This window comes from Falco naumanni, chromosome 6, assembly GCF_017639655.2.
Source record: "Falco naumanni isolate bFalNau1 chromosome 6, bFalNau1.pat, whole genome shotgun sequence".
NCBI lineage: Eukaryota > Metazoa > Chordata > Aves > Falconiformes > Falconidae > Falco > Falco naumanni.
In genome coordinates, this window is record NC_054059.1 from 21,028,524 (window position 1) to 21,045,233 (window position 16,710).

General features: G+C 35.4%; 1 protein-coding gene across 1 annotated transcript in view; it reads left to right on the forward strand.

Moving 5' to 3' along the window:
* Positions 1-16,710, forward strand: part of CSMD1 (CUB and Sushi multiple domains 1) — a 1,211,070-nt gene that overhangs the window by 936,031 nt on the left and 258,329 nt on the right. Inside the window, exon 22 of the mRNA XM_040599137.1 lies at positions 13,642-13,811. Within this exon, the coding sequence (XP_040455071.1) occupies positions 13,642-13,811 (170 nt within the window). The remainder of the gene's footprint in view (positions 1-13,641; positions 13,812-16,710) is intronic.

Here is a 16,710-nt window from a genome sequence, read left to right on the forward strand (position 1 = left end):
AGCTTGTGCCTACAGCCACATACTTGCTACTATTTGATGAAAAGTGTGGAGAAGATCCAGGCCCTTAGGGCTGACTCCCTTTGCACTTTTTAAAGAACAGACATGATCATTACCCAAGGTGGTGTCAAACTTCTCCTATCTCAGAATATGAAAATTCCCCCCTACATATCACCACCCCCCACCCCCCCACCTCAAGATGTGCTTCTCATAGGGAAGCAACTCCCCTTAGCTGTCTGGTGAATTCTCCCTTTACATTGACATGATGTGGCTTTTCAGGAAGATGGCTTCCTTCCCCTTCTTTGTACCAACTGTAGAAGCACTGGGACTGTTGCCAATCTCCTCACAAATAATTTTGCATTCTACATTGAATTGTTCAAAAGAAAGGTAGTGAGGTCATGCATAAAGAAATCTCATTTCCTGTAAGAGCTTCCTCAAAAGCACGCAGATAACAATGATGGCTTCCCTTTCAAATGTGCTAGTAGTTGAGATCTGCAGATGAGACACTTTAATCTCTTTTCACACAAGAGTACTAACTCTTTTCCACTTTTCTAGAGGCAGTGATTTCATTTGGAAGAGCTATCCTGTGGTCATTAGTTAACTAGTTGCTTACTCCAGCAAGTATCCTACAGTAAGGGTTTTCTGCAGTTAGCCACAGTGTAAAGGACATAGTCTTCTGAAGGAAAAAAGAAAAAAAAAAACACAAAACAAACCAAAAAGAAACAACAAACGAAAACTAGCTGGCTACTTTTATGTAACTGTTCTTTGAGATACGTTGTTTAAATATACATTCACAGTGTCCACTTTCACTCCTCAAAATTTACTGTAACTGAGAGGAATGTGAGATTGAGGGGAACTGAGAGACAGTAACACTCTGCTGTCTTGTGTGATGCACAGAGTCATGGAATTAGAAGCACATTTCTATAGATAATGTCAAGACAGAAATACTCTCCTAGCAATCCTGGCACAGGGCTACCTGGAAAATAAAAGTGCACAGTGTCTTGAAGAAGAAATAACTGCTGCTGAAATAACCCATGTATTTAGGTTTGAGAATGCTGATATAGGCATCTGAGGTTTTACTGTTCTGAATCAGCTTGTTGCCTATAAGGTTGTTAACATTTCATCTGCCACATTGCTGTAATTGGCATGTTTGTCTGTGTGCTGTAGGTTTAATTTCCCAAATTTACTTCTGAATAATTTAATTATCATTTAAAATTACTGGGTTTGTGTTTGTTCGTATGCTTGTGTGTGGGTAAAAACCAAGCTACTTGAGTACAGACAAGCTTCTCCTGATTATCTTTTGTGTAGTTGAGATTTGAAAACAGAAAACAATTTCTTTCCCCTTCATTTCCCTTCCTCCTTTGTTGTTATTTAGGGTTGTTTTGGGGTTGGTTGTTTATTTTTGGTTTTGGTTTTGTTTTGTTATTATTGCTTCAATTATTATTCCACTGTTTTTAGATTTGTTTTTTTCCAAAAACATGCATTTGATTACTAATTGTGGTTGTGATGGGTTACTGACACTATTTCTACATGTATAATTTATTCCCATAATGTCATTTGCTTTTACGTAGTTGCTAATGTAGACATACATTTATACTTATTTCATGGCTATGTGAACTAAATTGCCCAAGAGTGTGGATTACATATTCTTCTCACTTTCCTTCCAGCAACAGCTCTTTTTTCTCTACCTATAATCACAGAATTCTATTACAATTTCATTTACATTTCACAGTTGACTACTTTTTCCTGAGAACAAAGCCCAGCTTTTAGTGAATTTGTCCCCCTAGAGTGCAGATTTGAGAGTAAAGCTCCTAGGCAGTCATGCACTTCTGCATATCCCCAAATCTGGGTGAATCGCAGAAGCTTGGTGAATAGTGGAGTCCAGAAGTGAGGGGGAACAACTCCTTAGTCTGTTGAAGTCCCTGATTCTGAGGCTAATGTCCACCTAAAGGAGAACATCAGAATCAGATTTCAGGTGCTGTCTTGGCTTCTAGCCTTTTAAACAAGAACCACACAATTTCTCTGGGAAATCTGTTACTAAGGCAGATCTCCTAGATCTCATCTATCAAACCAGGACTATGCTTTCAATACTTTTCTTACTTTCCATTGTGGTTTAAGTCAAATATTCAGGAGCTTTCTATCACTGTATTAAGGTTCTGCTACTACTAAAAAAGGAATTGGAAAACTCATGAATTAAAAGAAGCATTCCTATGAGTAATTTTTTAAATTGAATATAACAATTCAATGCGCCAACAAAATCAATACTAGAAATAGATCAGATATTGAATGCAGAAAATTCTTGAGCTCCCCACAATGTATATATTCCTTCAGCTCAGCAGTGCCATACTTCAAACGTTTCACTGCAGTGCAGAATGCTGTCCCCTGGCCTCATGAATTTCATATTCCATTCTGCACACTAGCATGGCTTTGGCATAGAATCATAGAATTTGTTTATGTTGGAAAAGACCACTAAGATTGAGTACAACCACAAACCTTAAGTTTCCAGGTCCACCACTAAACCATGTCCCTAAGCACCACACCTATACATCTTTTAAAGACCTCCAGGGATGGTGACTAAACCACTTCCTGGGAAGCTTGCTCCATATGCACTTGTCAGTGCCGAGTGAAGTTAGATGCTGCTCTGCTTCATTTTTTTTTTGGATACCAGTAGCAAGTATCTTTACAGGCTTGGCAGGGAGCAGGGCGTGTGCAAAACTAGAAATGTGACATGAAACAAGATACCTGGTAAATGTACACATTTCCAGAGATAGGTGGCTGATAATTAGAAGCTGAGAGAGAGGAGGGAGTTTAGATAGCAGCATCGAACACGTGTATCTGATGTACACCTAAGTACTTTTTGAAATTTGACTTTATCATTTGCAATGATTCTCTAACAGACAAGGAATGAGCCTTTTAGTTTTGGTATTCCTTTATGGTGAACTATGATATGCTGATAAAAATCTTAAAGAGGGGAGAAATTTCATTTTATCTTCCTACTTGCCAAAGATGTGCTGTTCACTGATTGTTGAAGGCAATGGTTAGAAACCTGAACGGAGACACCTTTACAGTGAATTGCAAGGTACACTGCTGAAGTGTAGGTACCTCTCTTTTCAAAAGACTTTTAAGAAAGTCTGTGAGGGGTACAATACAATAAATGCATATATATTAAATCACAGAATATATGGCTTGGCTATAAGAAAAGTTGAGGTACTAAATAATAAATTGTTTATTCCATCATATTCTGTCTGTAATATTAACTGAAGTATTGAAGTAGTAAGATTCTAAGACAAAATAAAAATGAGTATCTGGTTGTACTTATTAATAATTTTCTTTTACCTCCTTGGCTAATGTGAATGATCTGTACCTAGCCTCTCTACTCAGCGCTATGGCTGAAAAGCTGCATTCATTATTAGAGATGGTTATTTACCCCTGTTCACAAGGTCACGTAACTGAACAATTTGATCACCTCTTCCAGGATTTAGGCATTCAGATATCCCATGATAATGGGAAGGAAAAGTTTGAATTAGTTCTTCAACTCTCCTTTCAAGGATTGTCTTAACCTGGACTTTCATTTTATTACCTGATCTGCAAGCTGCTTCTGTCTACTTGTCTAGGTTTCCCCTGCTCACTATCTCCTTAAGAAACTGTGATAAATTCTACCTAGGATATATCATGAAAATATTATTTGTATGCTATGTGGTGTGTACTATATTCAGTTTTAACTATTCTTTCATGGTAAGCATTGCATAGAATTCAAGCATAATGCATTAATATAATAAACTTAGGTTTGAGTGCTGGGTTTTTGTTTGGTTTGCTTTTCAACCTGCATTATTTTCCTGTCCCCCGTTAGTCGTTTCATCTGTATGGAATATTCCTAAAGCAAGCAGCGAAACACTTAAAGGATAAAGCTGAAAAGAAAGAGCTACTTAATGTTTTCATTTCATATTTAAGTGGTGTTGCTCCTTCATTAAATTTTACATGGCAGTTGATTTTTAATGGTGCATTAATACAGTATTTGAGTAAAATCTCCACTGAGGTATTGTTCACCGGTATTCACATTAATATCATTTTAATTTATCATACTCAGTTCTTATAATAAATACTACATGAATAATTAATGATAGGGTGCTAAAATAAATTGCTGAAACTCTTTAATAAGCTGTTTCTTTTTAATAATTTAGTTAGTATTCATTGCAAAATCATCAGTTATAATTAATATACTTTGTCATGTTGTAGCACTGAGTTAATTCCCATCAAGATTTAAACATAAATGGGAACCTTGTTAGCCTGAATAGCACTGGAGATTTCTGTGAGACCCTTGAGATCTGGCATTCATTGTTTTCTTTAAAATCTCGATAGCGTAAAATTTGAATATGAGTTCACCTTTGAGAAGTCAAACTAAGTCTGAAAATTGCTCTTCATTTTTAGCTAGTGTTTAAGCAGAAAGAGCTCTCATTCCAGAGCTGCTCAAGAGCAAGAAATCTTCTGTAACACCAGTTGTTGAATCTGTGAATCTTCAGACAGTAGTAAGGATGTGCTTGTATACAGGATCCACTGTATTTCGGAACTCTATATTTAAATGCTGTCACATTGAAATTGTTAAATCTTTAGGATGTTGTTTTCTATTTCATGCAGCATATTTAATGAAGTTATTTTTTATATATAATTTCTATTTATTTATCTTATAACATTACATTTCTATAAATACAACTGAAAGGCAGTTTTTCAATCCCTGTGTTTTTTAGCCTCTCATTTTTCTGTCAATGTTTGACAGAAAATTGACAATTTGTTTGAGTTAATGTTTAGGCTTAATGTACATGAATCTTCAAAATATGGTGCAATATAATAATTTCAGGTTTGGGTTGTCTCTATTTTAAAACTGAAACTTTAATATTCAGGAAACATTAACAGATTTCAGTTGGTTCATAGTGGGCACCCTGACTATTTTCAAAAGGAGACTGTTACCACCTTAATGTGAAATCTGGTATGAAATTTTAATCACCTGTATTCAGAAGTAGTAACAATTACCTTAGGTCATCCTATTGATTTCTTTCTACATTTTAAGATAGGATAAATATTTTTTTCTTGATAAGAAAAATAACGTAGGGATGTTATCTTCATTGCTTATTACCAGTTGATAGTAGAAAGAGTAGCCAAAAATCTAAACAAAAATAAATAAATAAATTCCAAAATATGCCCTCACCTTGGATTCTGCCAATAATCCCCTGAGGCCAATTAACATCGTATGATTTGTCTTGAGAACCTGAATAGTGTCTTATGTCAGTAACATACATGTTGAAAACTAATGAAGCAAAACTCAGAAAAGGCTTTAACTGCTCTTTAGCCCTTCATTTCCTAGTCCATTATTCTTTGCAATGGAATGGTACAAAAAATGCAGAATAAGAGGTTTGTTTTCAGTAAGGCATTTCAGTAAGGTTTTCAGTGAGGTTCTAACCTCACAGTCTTCTATACGAGTGTTGCTTAAAGAATGCTGAGAGAGGCTTACATGCACATGCTTTATTAGTGCAGTCTGTAGATGAAGATCTACCTTGACTTGAAATCTATCGTAGAGAAGCAAACAAGGAGGAGAAAAAGAGGAGAGAGAGAAAAAGGGAAAGCCACTCCTTAGGCACCAGCTGGGAAAAGGAAGGAGAGAGTCCCCAGGCAAATATCTCTCCAGTAAAGGTAGTGGTGACAATAATGATAGTAGTAATGACAAAAAAGCCATCATCTTCCTGCTTTCTCCTTAGTAAAGTTATATTTTTCATGCAGGCCTTCTCAGGCTCCTCATTGGTAGCTTATGATACTGTCAGCACTGAATGGAGCATGTGTGCGTGCTGCAGACTAAGTAGTAGTTAAGGTTTGTGCATCTATATTATTTTGTAATACTTATTGTGCATTAAAATAACTATTATCTGCTCTTTATCTACTAGGATGTATTCCAATATGAAGTTACAGGCTAGAAACCAGGTTTACACTGATGCAGTCTTAGTATGGTGTCTTAGTATGGTTACAGGTTAAAAGCTACAAGGCAAAAGAGTGAGAAGTGGGATGAGAACAGTATGATTTAAAAACCTGTGGCAGTCACTTTTTAGGAGAAACTCAACATAACACTGGTTATGAATTTAGCAGTGCCAGGTGGGAACAGGACCACTTGTGGTACCAGAGTGAAGGCACTGCCAAAGCAGCCTGGCAGTGTGTAGATGAAAAGTTGCAGGCTCACAGGTGAACAGCTGGCTGCAGAACTGGAGATAAAAGATGGTTAACATTGCAAAGATTAAGGCACTCTCCAACAGAGGTGCTGGGAAAATTCCATGTGCACCTCAGCTTGATGCAGCATTCCAGGTAATAGGAAGCTTCATCTCCTTGCACTGCATTTGAGTTTCTACATGAAGCTGTGCTTGAGTCTGGCCATGTACTGTGTGTGCCCTGCAGTAGTGATATGCTCAGCTTTAGAGAGCCCTCAGTCAATGACTGGAGAAATTCTTGAAGTTTTTGCTATTATGTGAAGACAGAGCATATGATCCATGAACCATGGATATCCATGAACCCCTTTGCTCTTGCTTTAGTATTGCATGACCATCCTACTGTGTAATGATAGTGCCCAACAGAAAGATTAAGAATTATTGACTGTCTGCGCTCAGCTGCTTCTATATTTTACAAAGTGCTGCACAATTTTGTAAATACAACAAAGGTATTCTGCACCCAGTAGAGTGCTTTGTGGCAGAGAAGCCTTTAAGCTGATGATGTACCACTTTTATTTGATCTCTGCTTTGGAGATCTGCTTAAAATTCTGTCAAATCTTTTAGCAGGATGTATGGAAGAAAAATAATAAAGCAAACTTTTCCATTAAGCAAAGTTATCGTTACATTTTACATGAACTGTATTTCAAAGCTTTTCAAGAATCCCTGAATTTTGTTTGTTTTATAGTGTTTGTGTTCTTATTCAGGAAGTGTTTGATGATCTTCAGAAGATCTATACTCTGCAGTTTCCTTTTATCCAATTTAAAGTGAGACAATGAAAGAAGGAAAAAAGTTACTTATGTAAATAGAATTTAAGTGACTTTATTAAGCAAAAGAACAAAGAATGGGATCAAGTATCTGTTCCAGACAGATTGCTTTCACTGCAAGAGAATAAAAGAACAGTTTGGTAAAGTAGCATTTTCCAGTCTGCTGCAGTCCTCAGCAAGGTTATAACAGACAACTCAGAAACTGTGGTGAAAATAAAGCATATAGTTGCTCCTTTAAAACATTTGTCATGTGGACATAAGCGGTATAGACTCAATAAGAGTATACCTTTGAATTCTAAGGTGGATATTTTTGATTTTATAATAAATAAAATTAACTTTTAAAAGCACACAAGTTTCAAAAGTTGTAATAGAGAATTAGGTTAAACTGCTTTTATCTGCTTTCTCCCTTTTGAAACATAGAGCTAGCATTACATAGATTATTTTTTTTCTTTTAGAAAATGAGTTGGAAGGACCTTGTCTTTTGGATGCTGTGGTTTGGCAGACTTGCCTAATTTGGTAGATTTGAGGAGTGGAGAATCTGAACGTGAACCATATAAGCAGCTGACATTTACAGAACAAATTTTGTTTAGTACATGCTAGTTTAAGCTACATAACAAGCTTTTTAGATGTGATGACAGGAACTCTTTAAGCAAGTTTAAGTCAAACTGTGGAAAGAGTTTTGGAGCTGAGTTTTTAGAGAATTTATTTTTCATTTAGAAACAAAAGCACAAACATCTGTAGCACTACGAGCACATTTTTATTTAAATTAGCTCCATTAAGTTAGTATATATTACAGTTCAGTTACAACACAATTTTGCTGCATACAAAAAAATATGTTCTTTAAGAAGGTCATTATCCCTTGTTCCTCATCCTCCGCTACGGATGCACAGCTATGCACTGAGGCCACCAGAAAGGTATCCCTGGTTCTTAACTTACAGATACTTAAAAGCTAATGTTTTATAATGGAAATAAAAATACTTATTTGTTTCTAATTTTCATGTCTGAATGTTTCTTTTGTAGTTCTTCAAATTAGGAAACTAGATTACCTAGGATGTTTTTAATATATGAGTGTTTAGCGCTATTGCAGTGCTGGAATCTAATTTTTTTACAGTCTCAAAGTTTCATATTTAAGTTATCCTCACTTTTTTATTTATAGTCAAATTCAAATTAATCAGACCCTTTTAATATGAAAACTACCTCTTAATTTTATCGATCATCAGAACACAGTAGGCGCTATTTCATGTTACTTTTGAAAAAAATGCCTTTTTTCCTCAGACTCAAAACAATTGTGTATAAGTTGGAACAACCCCACTATGTCATTCCTAGAAGAAAGTCTCTTCTATGTTTGCAAATGGAAGCTTTTTTCATTTATGACATCTAATGAATTATCAGACTTACTTTCATAAAAGGAAATTCCCTACTAGTTTTCTTTATTTATTCATCTATTTTTGCTCCAAACAGACTTTTGTACATATTCTCCATCAAAAAATCTCTTGGTTTACCCATATTTTGGGTATTGCCACAAAATATATTTAAAGTACTCGAGTAAATTGAGATAAATAATATGATAAATTGAAAACTGGATCTTTTCTGTTTAATCTAAACAGTGTATTTAGGTGCTACTGACCATATTGACAATAAAAAACTTGGAAACATTGAACCAATTTATTTTGCATCTTGATAACTCAAATAGATTGCTACAGAAACAAAGGAAAGGTAGGAATACAAAATAAAGGGATCTGTATTACATCATAATGCATTCATTCAGTGCTATGTATTTTATAGCAATTTTTAGGTATTATATCATATGAAGATTTTAGTTTCTTAAATTGTACCTACATAAATACTGTTACACTAGTATAAATGCATCACATAATCTGACAAAGTGCATTATGAAATATATTCCTTTTATTTAAAACCAACAGCTGAAGGAGCTAGTTTTGAAAATACTATTTATACAGAGCATGTTCAGTGGTTCACTTAAATTCACACTGATTTTTCCAAGACAAAGCATGGAGATAGAATATCAACAGTAATTACTTTAAAGTGAGTAAAGATTATTTCTTATGGCAAATTCTGCACCTGTCAATGTTTGCGTAATTTAAAGACTTGTAGATACTAGTATTGATATAGTTGATCTGTTTCAGAGGAAGAGTGCATACGGTTAATACTCAGTGAATTATATTTAATAAATGAAAATACAAGCAGATACAGGGTTTTTTTTCTCAACTATGGGGCATGAGAAATCTTTCTGCATTTGTCTGGGCTGGGGAGGCAGATCTTTCTCCTAAGATGAGGGCATGTCCCTGGAACTCAGAAAGAATCTGGAAGGAATTGAAGCAGTAGCATGGAAGAGTAAAAGAAAGTCCTCTGTAGCCAACACCTAAAGAACTCTTTCAGGATTACATGAGATTTTTCTGCTTAACTTGAGCAGTAGTTAAAAATTCAGTAGTTACTCATAGAGCATATATGTTAGATAGGGAATGTTGCATGAAACCTTTCAAGAGTGATTGGCAGGTTTTTTTATTTTTCAGTTACCATAGGTGGATGAGCCATATCACTTCTTTATGCAAAACTTCATAGCTTGATCTTTCATCAAGACTGTAAGAGATGCGGCTTCATTTCCTTTGTTTCTGTAAAAGGATTTTAAATTATAACTGATGCCTCCTAGCAGACTCATCTTGCCAATGTGGCTAAAGGCTGTTTCATTTTGCATAAAGAATTAAAGATTAATTGGAGGTGATGAAAATAGAAGTCAATATGAATATATTTTTCCAGTCAAGTAGTTTGGTACTCACATGGTAACTGTGAATGCTGATTCATGGGTTAATTCAGGATTTTATTTCCCAAAAGTTTAATAAATGAATTTGCATTAAGAAGTGTTCCTTCCTCCCTGTTTAATGCCCTACCCATTATGCTGAAGATGTTAGCCAACATTTGCTCACTTTATGACTAACTGATTTTTTTCTTTATGTGAAGAAGAAGTCACAGGAGATCCATGTTTAAATACCCAGAGGCAAAGTGAATTGAATTTAGGTGTCACACATTCTGGCTGCATGTGTTAATTACTGTATTAAAAAGCAGCAGCGGTATCAGCTACTGTAGATTTTTTTAAAGAAAAAAACATGACATTTCCTATACTGCTGAGTAAAATATTAGGGCCTTGAAGGGGAGAGATGCCTTTGACTGCATAAGCTGTTCCTGCTGACAAGACCAGACTAGGTATTGCTGTTCATGGCTGCTCTTTTGAGTTTCTGACCCCTCATTAAGTGTAGTGTGCTCAGGCATTTCTGGACTGTAGTGTGCAGGAATGGTTAGAAAAATATTCAGTTTAAGTCCTTAGGTTATAAGGTCCTTTCTATATCTGGGCATTGACCACTTATCATGAAAGAGATTTCAGGCATTAGGACACCAGGTCTCCAAAAGCTGTGATGGTCTGGAAAGAAAGGAATCTTTTCATGGATGGGGCCAACATTTCTCTAAAAAAAAGTCACCTAAATCTCCAGGCCAATAAATTGGGGGAGCTAATTAAACATGACCTTAATTTGATATCCTAACATTAGCAAAAATGGCAAGAAAATCTTAACCTAAACTGTGACATGTTTTTTTAAATTTTTCCTATTGAGGGAAGGAAGCTGGTGATGGCTTGCTTTACTTTGGAAATCTCTTTTGAGGCCTGTGTCAGTGTGTCATACTGACTGACAAGAGATGAACTATGAAACTTGGCTGGTCAGAGGAAATGAGCAACCCTTTGTCATGATAATAAAGGGAATGATAGGGCCTGGTGAAACTGCATAGCTGTCAAATACTTGCAAGGTATTTAAGAAGGGGTAGTATGCACTGAAAACAGAAGATGGTTGTCTAGCATAGGTTGGAGTTATATGAGTGCCAACTTGAGTTTGAAAAATTTTGCAATGTAATTAATGTAATTGAATTTTAGTAAGTAATTAATTGTTCATGGTAGAAAGCATGTCTGTTTCTTGCACAATGTAGTATTCTTTAGAAGGGTAGTAATATTATATTAACTTCAGTTTGTAACCCTCATTATTCCTGATCTTATATGTCATCAGTACTTTTATTCATAGATTTAAATTGCTGTGGGTTTGAACTTTGGAACATAGATTTATCAGAGCAGGAAATTTGGCCAGTTCTAGATTCAGGAAAGCTCGTTATACACTTTTTCTATTATTGCATATGTCTTAGTGGTATACAGTCAATCATTGAAACAAAACATAGAATACTGTATGAACATTATGTAAGAAAAAAGCTTTGCTTCCATAATGTTTTCTTATTTTATTTTCTTCAGCATTTTACTTCTATATTTTCTAATTCTTTGAACGCGGTAGATAATAAGATACCAATGCAGACTAAGGGAGCATAGAGGTTTTTGCATGGATCTTTACTTGGGCAAACACTTGTTTGCAGAAGATTTGTGTAGAGTACTGGTGTTGTAACACAAGAAGACATCGAGTAGTACGGGTCTAAACATGTCTGGCATTAAAGTTGGCATTGCTTTGAATTATGTTTTATAAACTTAATTAGTTCCACCTTAAAAATCAAAGACAAAAATAGCTACATATGAACACGTACACACAAATATATGTATAGGGATATATGTATCTAACCATATGAAATATGTATCACATATTTGACAGATCCTTTACCAAAGACGTATCAAAATAAAAAATCTAGTTCATTTGTCAGTCTGCTAAAGTTCTTTGAAACTTTTAGACAAAGTGCTTTAAACATGTTAGAAATACATAGTGCATCCCACACTCCCCAACAAAGGAAGAGTTTGTCTGTCTGAAGTTTGGCTGCAAGGGTTCTTACTCCCCAGCACTCTTCTGCCTATTAAATATAATGCAGCTCAGGGCCTAAGTAAGCTAAGGAAGTGGAGAACATAAAGCTCTACTTTTAAATACCAAATGAACTCTAACTTATGCGTGAAATCAAAGATCCTGGCTCAGATTATTGGTGATTTCCTTTTTTACATTTACTAAGGAGATCCCAAATGTAGAGTAGAAATAAGGCTCCGAGTAAGACTGTGACTATCTCATTGCCCACTTCCTTTCTTCCCCCTTTTCATCTTTCTTTCTCTCCTTCCTTCTTTCCCTCCATCGCTCACTGCTTCCCTCTCCTTCTCCTTCTTCCTCCCTTTATTTCTTCAGTTTTATTGTACAGAGGAAGTCTAAAATACAGAAAGATTCACTATTTTTAGACTTTTCAGAAGGAAGAAGCACATAAATTTCATGTCTGTGAAGGCCTCAGAAATTTAAATAAAAATTTTTAGATTGTTCATTTGTAAATATGAAACTTACATTTCTCCCTGAATATGTTTAAATTAATTATTTTCTGATAACTTTCTGGTTTATCTTTACACTATATTTTCAATATTTACATATATACCTGTAAAACTATACTCAGGTTTATCTAAAAAATTGTAATCCCTACACACTTGTAAAAATGAATATTTTGAAGTCCAAGGAACTCTAAAAATATATTTAATATTTAGAGAAAAGTTACAGATTTTTTTTTTAAACTATCACATCTTTGATAAAGTATATCTGCTAATTTACAATTATATATTAATTTATTATCATTTTAACTGTTATAACATGTTTCTACCAAACTCTGAATGAGTCCTGAATGATCTTTAGGTAAAATTCTCATTTTAAGATAGTATATTTTATCTTAAGACTGAACAATGAGCTATAAATATCAACCTCATTCACTTAAAAAAAAATAATTGTAGAGTAATAGTATTGTGTTATTGTTACTGTGGTGTTTTATAAGGTGTTTTCAGGCCATTTTTAAGCATTTTGAATATTTGTTTGAACTATATACCAATCTTATTTCTTGTCCATTGGGATGTTTTCATTTATGTGCTAAAGTTTATGTTGCACATTTGGAATAATTTTATTAGTCTTCAAAACTCAAATTGAGCCCATGGGCTAGAACCTACCCCTCCTCCTACACTTTATTGTTTTCTTTACTGTGGAACAGTGACAAAAATGTCTACTGAAAGTGTCAGTAAGTTCTTACTACAGATGTCTGTGAAAAAGATTCACCTACTCTTTACTCAGAAAAGAAGGAAACTGTCTGCTTGGCACTAACTGATGTCAGTAAATTTTTTAGGTTTTTGTTTTTATTTCTGGTGGAGAAAAACATGTTTGAAGGCTCTTCATTTGTTGCCAGATTCTTTTACCTCATCATCTTATTGCCCGCCTTTTCTACTACTTTTTTGTAAAGCTGAATAGGAGAGCAAAATCAGTATTACATTTATTTGAAATATTACCCCGATAATTATATTTCAACAAAACATCTAATTTCTATGGAATCCAGCTAATCTGCATTATAAATTAGTCTGTTGGGGAGACAAAGGGATAAAGTGGAAGTAAAGGGAATTACGTAAAAGCACCTAGGCACACATAATAAACGTATCAAGTGAAATGTAGGAGATAGCAACTTTGGTAGGGTTTCTAGGAGTTGGTCCTACAGATGAAATCCAACAGAAATATCCTTTTCCTAGGTAGCCTGTTAACGTTTTCATAGTCTAAATAATACTGCAAATAACCCATATTTTCTTGAAATGGATAATTCACTTCTTTTTTTTTACATGTGTCTGTTTTCTTTAGCTGAATGTGGAGCAACTGTCTCTGGAAATGAAGGAACACTGTTGTCTCCAAATTTTCCATCTAATTATGACAACAACCACGAGTGTATCTATAAAATTGAAACAGAGGCTGGAAAAGGGATCCATCTTAGAGCCAGGAGCTTTCAGCTGCGTGAGGGAGATATTGTTAAGGTAAAAAGAAAATAATTTCACTTTCTGCCATGCTCAAAATTCACATTGCATGAGCAACTCTGGTTCTAACACAATTTTTAAAATTTTTATTTTCAATTCACTTTCTCACACAAAATGTATAATTTCTATGTGGATAGCATAACTAACTTTATACTAGATTCAATTATATATACTGGATTCAAAGAAACTATAGGTGACATTGAGATTTCAATTATGTTTATAGAAGTATTGGACTGTTTACAATGGGTTAAAATAAAAAAAAAACAACTTGCATTTTGGGTTAACTTGGATTTTGAATCCTAAAGTGTCTGTATTATTTTCTGTTTGCAGCAGTATTTATAAATGTAGCATGGTGATTACTCAATAAAGGACAGGTTTTAATTTTGGTACATTTTTTATTTCTTATTTGTCTCACACAGAACTGTTTTGTTGTTTTCTTTTTTTCAAACTAATTAATTTGCTTATTTTACTAGAAAGTAGCTAGCTAACATATAGCATTGTAGTATTTACTAAAACTGTAATTACAGAAGACTTTTTTGACTCTTTTACATTGTAGATAGCCTTTGAAACATGGTCTAAATATGTACAGATTTTGAACATGTAGTGTACTTTTCTACAGCATGGCCATAATCTGTCTTTTCATAATAAAAGCGGCCGCATTTTTGTATGTACTGAAAATCATGACATTCATCTGAAGTGCTGAGCATACATTAAGTTACTCTTTCAAATCTATGTCTCTAAATCTTCAGAGTTAATAAATACTTCAAATCACCAAGCGTTCAGAATTCAGTTAGCAACTTGCTTTCTGGGGATCTCAGATCTACATTTAACATGTTAGAAATTGCTGTCTACGTTTCTAACTTGACTTTACTATTTTTATTTGCACTGAATGCTTCCCACAAGGAGTTTAAAGATATCATTGCTATGGATCAAATTTTGGTGGCCATATTTTTATCAATTTTGTCAGCTTAAGAGACTCCTCATGTAAAAAAGTGTGACAGTTAAATTTGAAGTTATAAATTTCTGGCAGAGTACAAGGCTTTTAGAGATGTGATGAAGGTGGAGAGGGGAAAAAATGAAGATTACCTTTAAGTATTGTCTTTATAAATATAGACATTCATATCTTTGTTCTTCTTCTTCTTTTTAGCGAGTACAGGCTGGATTAGTCCATGAAATAGCATCCCCTGCAGTATTAGAAAGTTACAGTCAAAAGAACAGCATTTTCTCCATCTTCAGCCACAAAATCATTGATAATAAAAGCATGCATGCTTGTGTAGCCACCATGTATGAAACACTGCAAGACCTTGGCTTATGGTTTTCCTTTTAGATCAAAGAGTATTGAGTAGGTGAGCAAAATGTGTGGCCTATATTGCGCTTTACTCCTAGCTTCCATGGCCTGACAGTGCAGATCCCCAAACATATTTTTTGCTTTGAACAGATGCAGCAGACAAGGAAGAACTTTATTGCCCACTGAGCTGCTTGGATACAGTACATTTTGCACATACCAAGTTTATAAATAATTTGATAAACTACCTGAAAAAAAACCCCAAAAAACCAACAAACCAAACCAAAACAACCAAACCCAACACCTTAGAAAATCCTAAACAAACTTTCTAGAAACTCCCTTATTCTTCAGAACATTTAATGACTAACGTCAAGCATACTTAGAAAAATTCCCTGGAGACAGAAGATCTGCCTGAGAGAAAGCTGTGCTGGGGAACCTGTTAGATACTTTCTTCTTTCATAGATCTGTTAGCACAATACTCCTGAGGATCCAAAGGAAACAAAGGCAAAATTGTGGCGATATCTGCACTGCCAGGCCTGTTCTTTGGTTCTGAGGCAACTGGCACAGCACAGCTTCCATTTATACAATCAGACTCTCTTCCACCGCAGCTTCTCTATAACCTGTGTTTATAAAAAAACATCTGATTCCTTTCTACTCTCATGCCAGGATGTCCTTATACATATTGCCATTGGAATCAGCCTTGTTTAAGCAAATGTATACTATCTACTCCCTTCTCCCCCTTCCCATTCCTGTCCTGATTTGCATGGGAAGGAGATCTGAGCATGTGAGGCAGAAATAAATTTTCATTTGCTCTGACCCGGTCTACAGTCTGAGCAATTGGGAAATTAAGACACTCTCAAAAGACTTACCTTTCCCACAGCTTTGGCAGGGGTGTGGACTTCTGAAGTTTCCTTTCTTTCCTATCTGCACCCTAAATGTGAGCAAAATATGTTATAAACACCAGCCTCCTACCTTGCCTCTGCACAGAAGAAAGCCCCAAGACTGCCTTGCAGGCAGCTTGCACGGGATAGGCTAAAGCTTAAGAATATTTATAAATCTCATGGTGAAATACAGGGCATTTTCCCACCTGAATGTCTTGCTCTGTTTACAAGGAAAATATGCACATATGTAATGTTGCATTAGGTGCAGGTGCCCAGGTTTTGTTAATGGGGGGCTGCAGGGCCCCTGTGAGGAGCGGATGGGGCTGCCCCGGGCCGATCACAGCCAGTTTCTGCCGGTTCCAGGTGGCTCCAGCCACCCCCACAGGGCATGGCCGGGCCTGCAGCCTTGTGAGGTGGTGGGGCCTTGGGGGAAATATATTTTAGAAGGGGTAATAATGCTGTGCAGTAGTGTGTAAGAAAAAGGAGTGAGTAAAAAAGTGTGAGAAACAACCCTGATAATGCCAAGGTCAACCCACCACGAATGTCTTACAAGATGTACAATGTCAGTATTTGAGGTGGGATTGCTAAGAATTCCATGAGGATGTAATGGAAACACTTGGGAACATATATAGAAAGATGCATAACAACATCAGCAAGTTGTACAGGAATTATCTCTCAAACTATCAAAGCAACATTTTAAAAGCATTTCCCTTTGAGATGATTTTATGCCGTA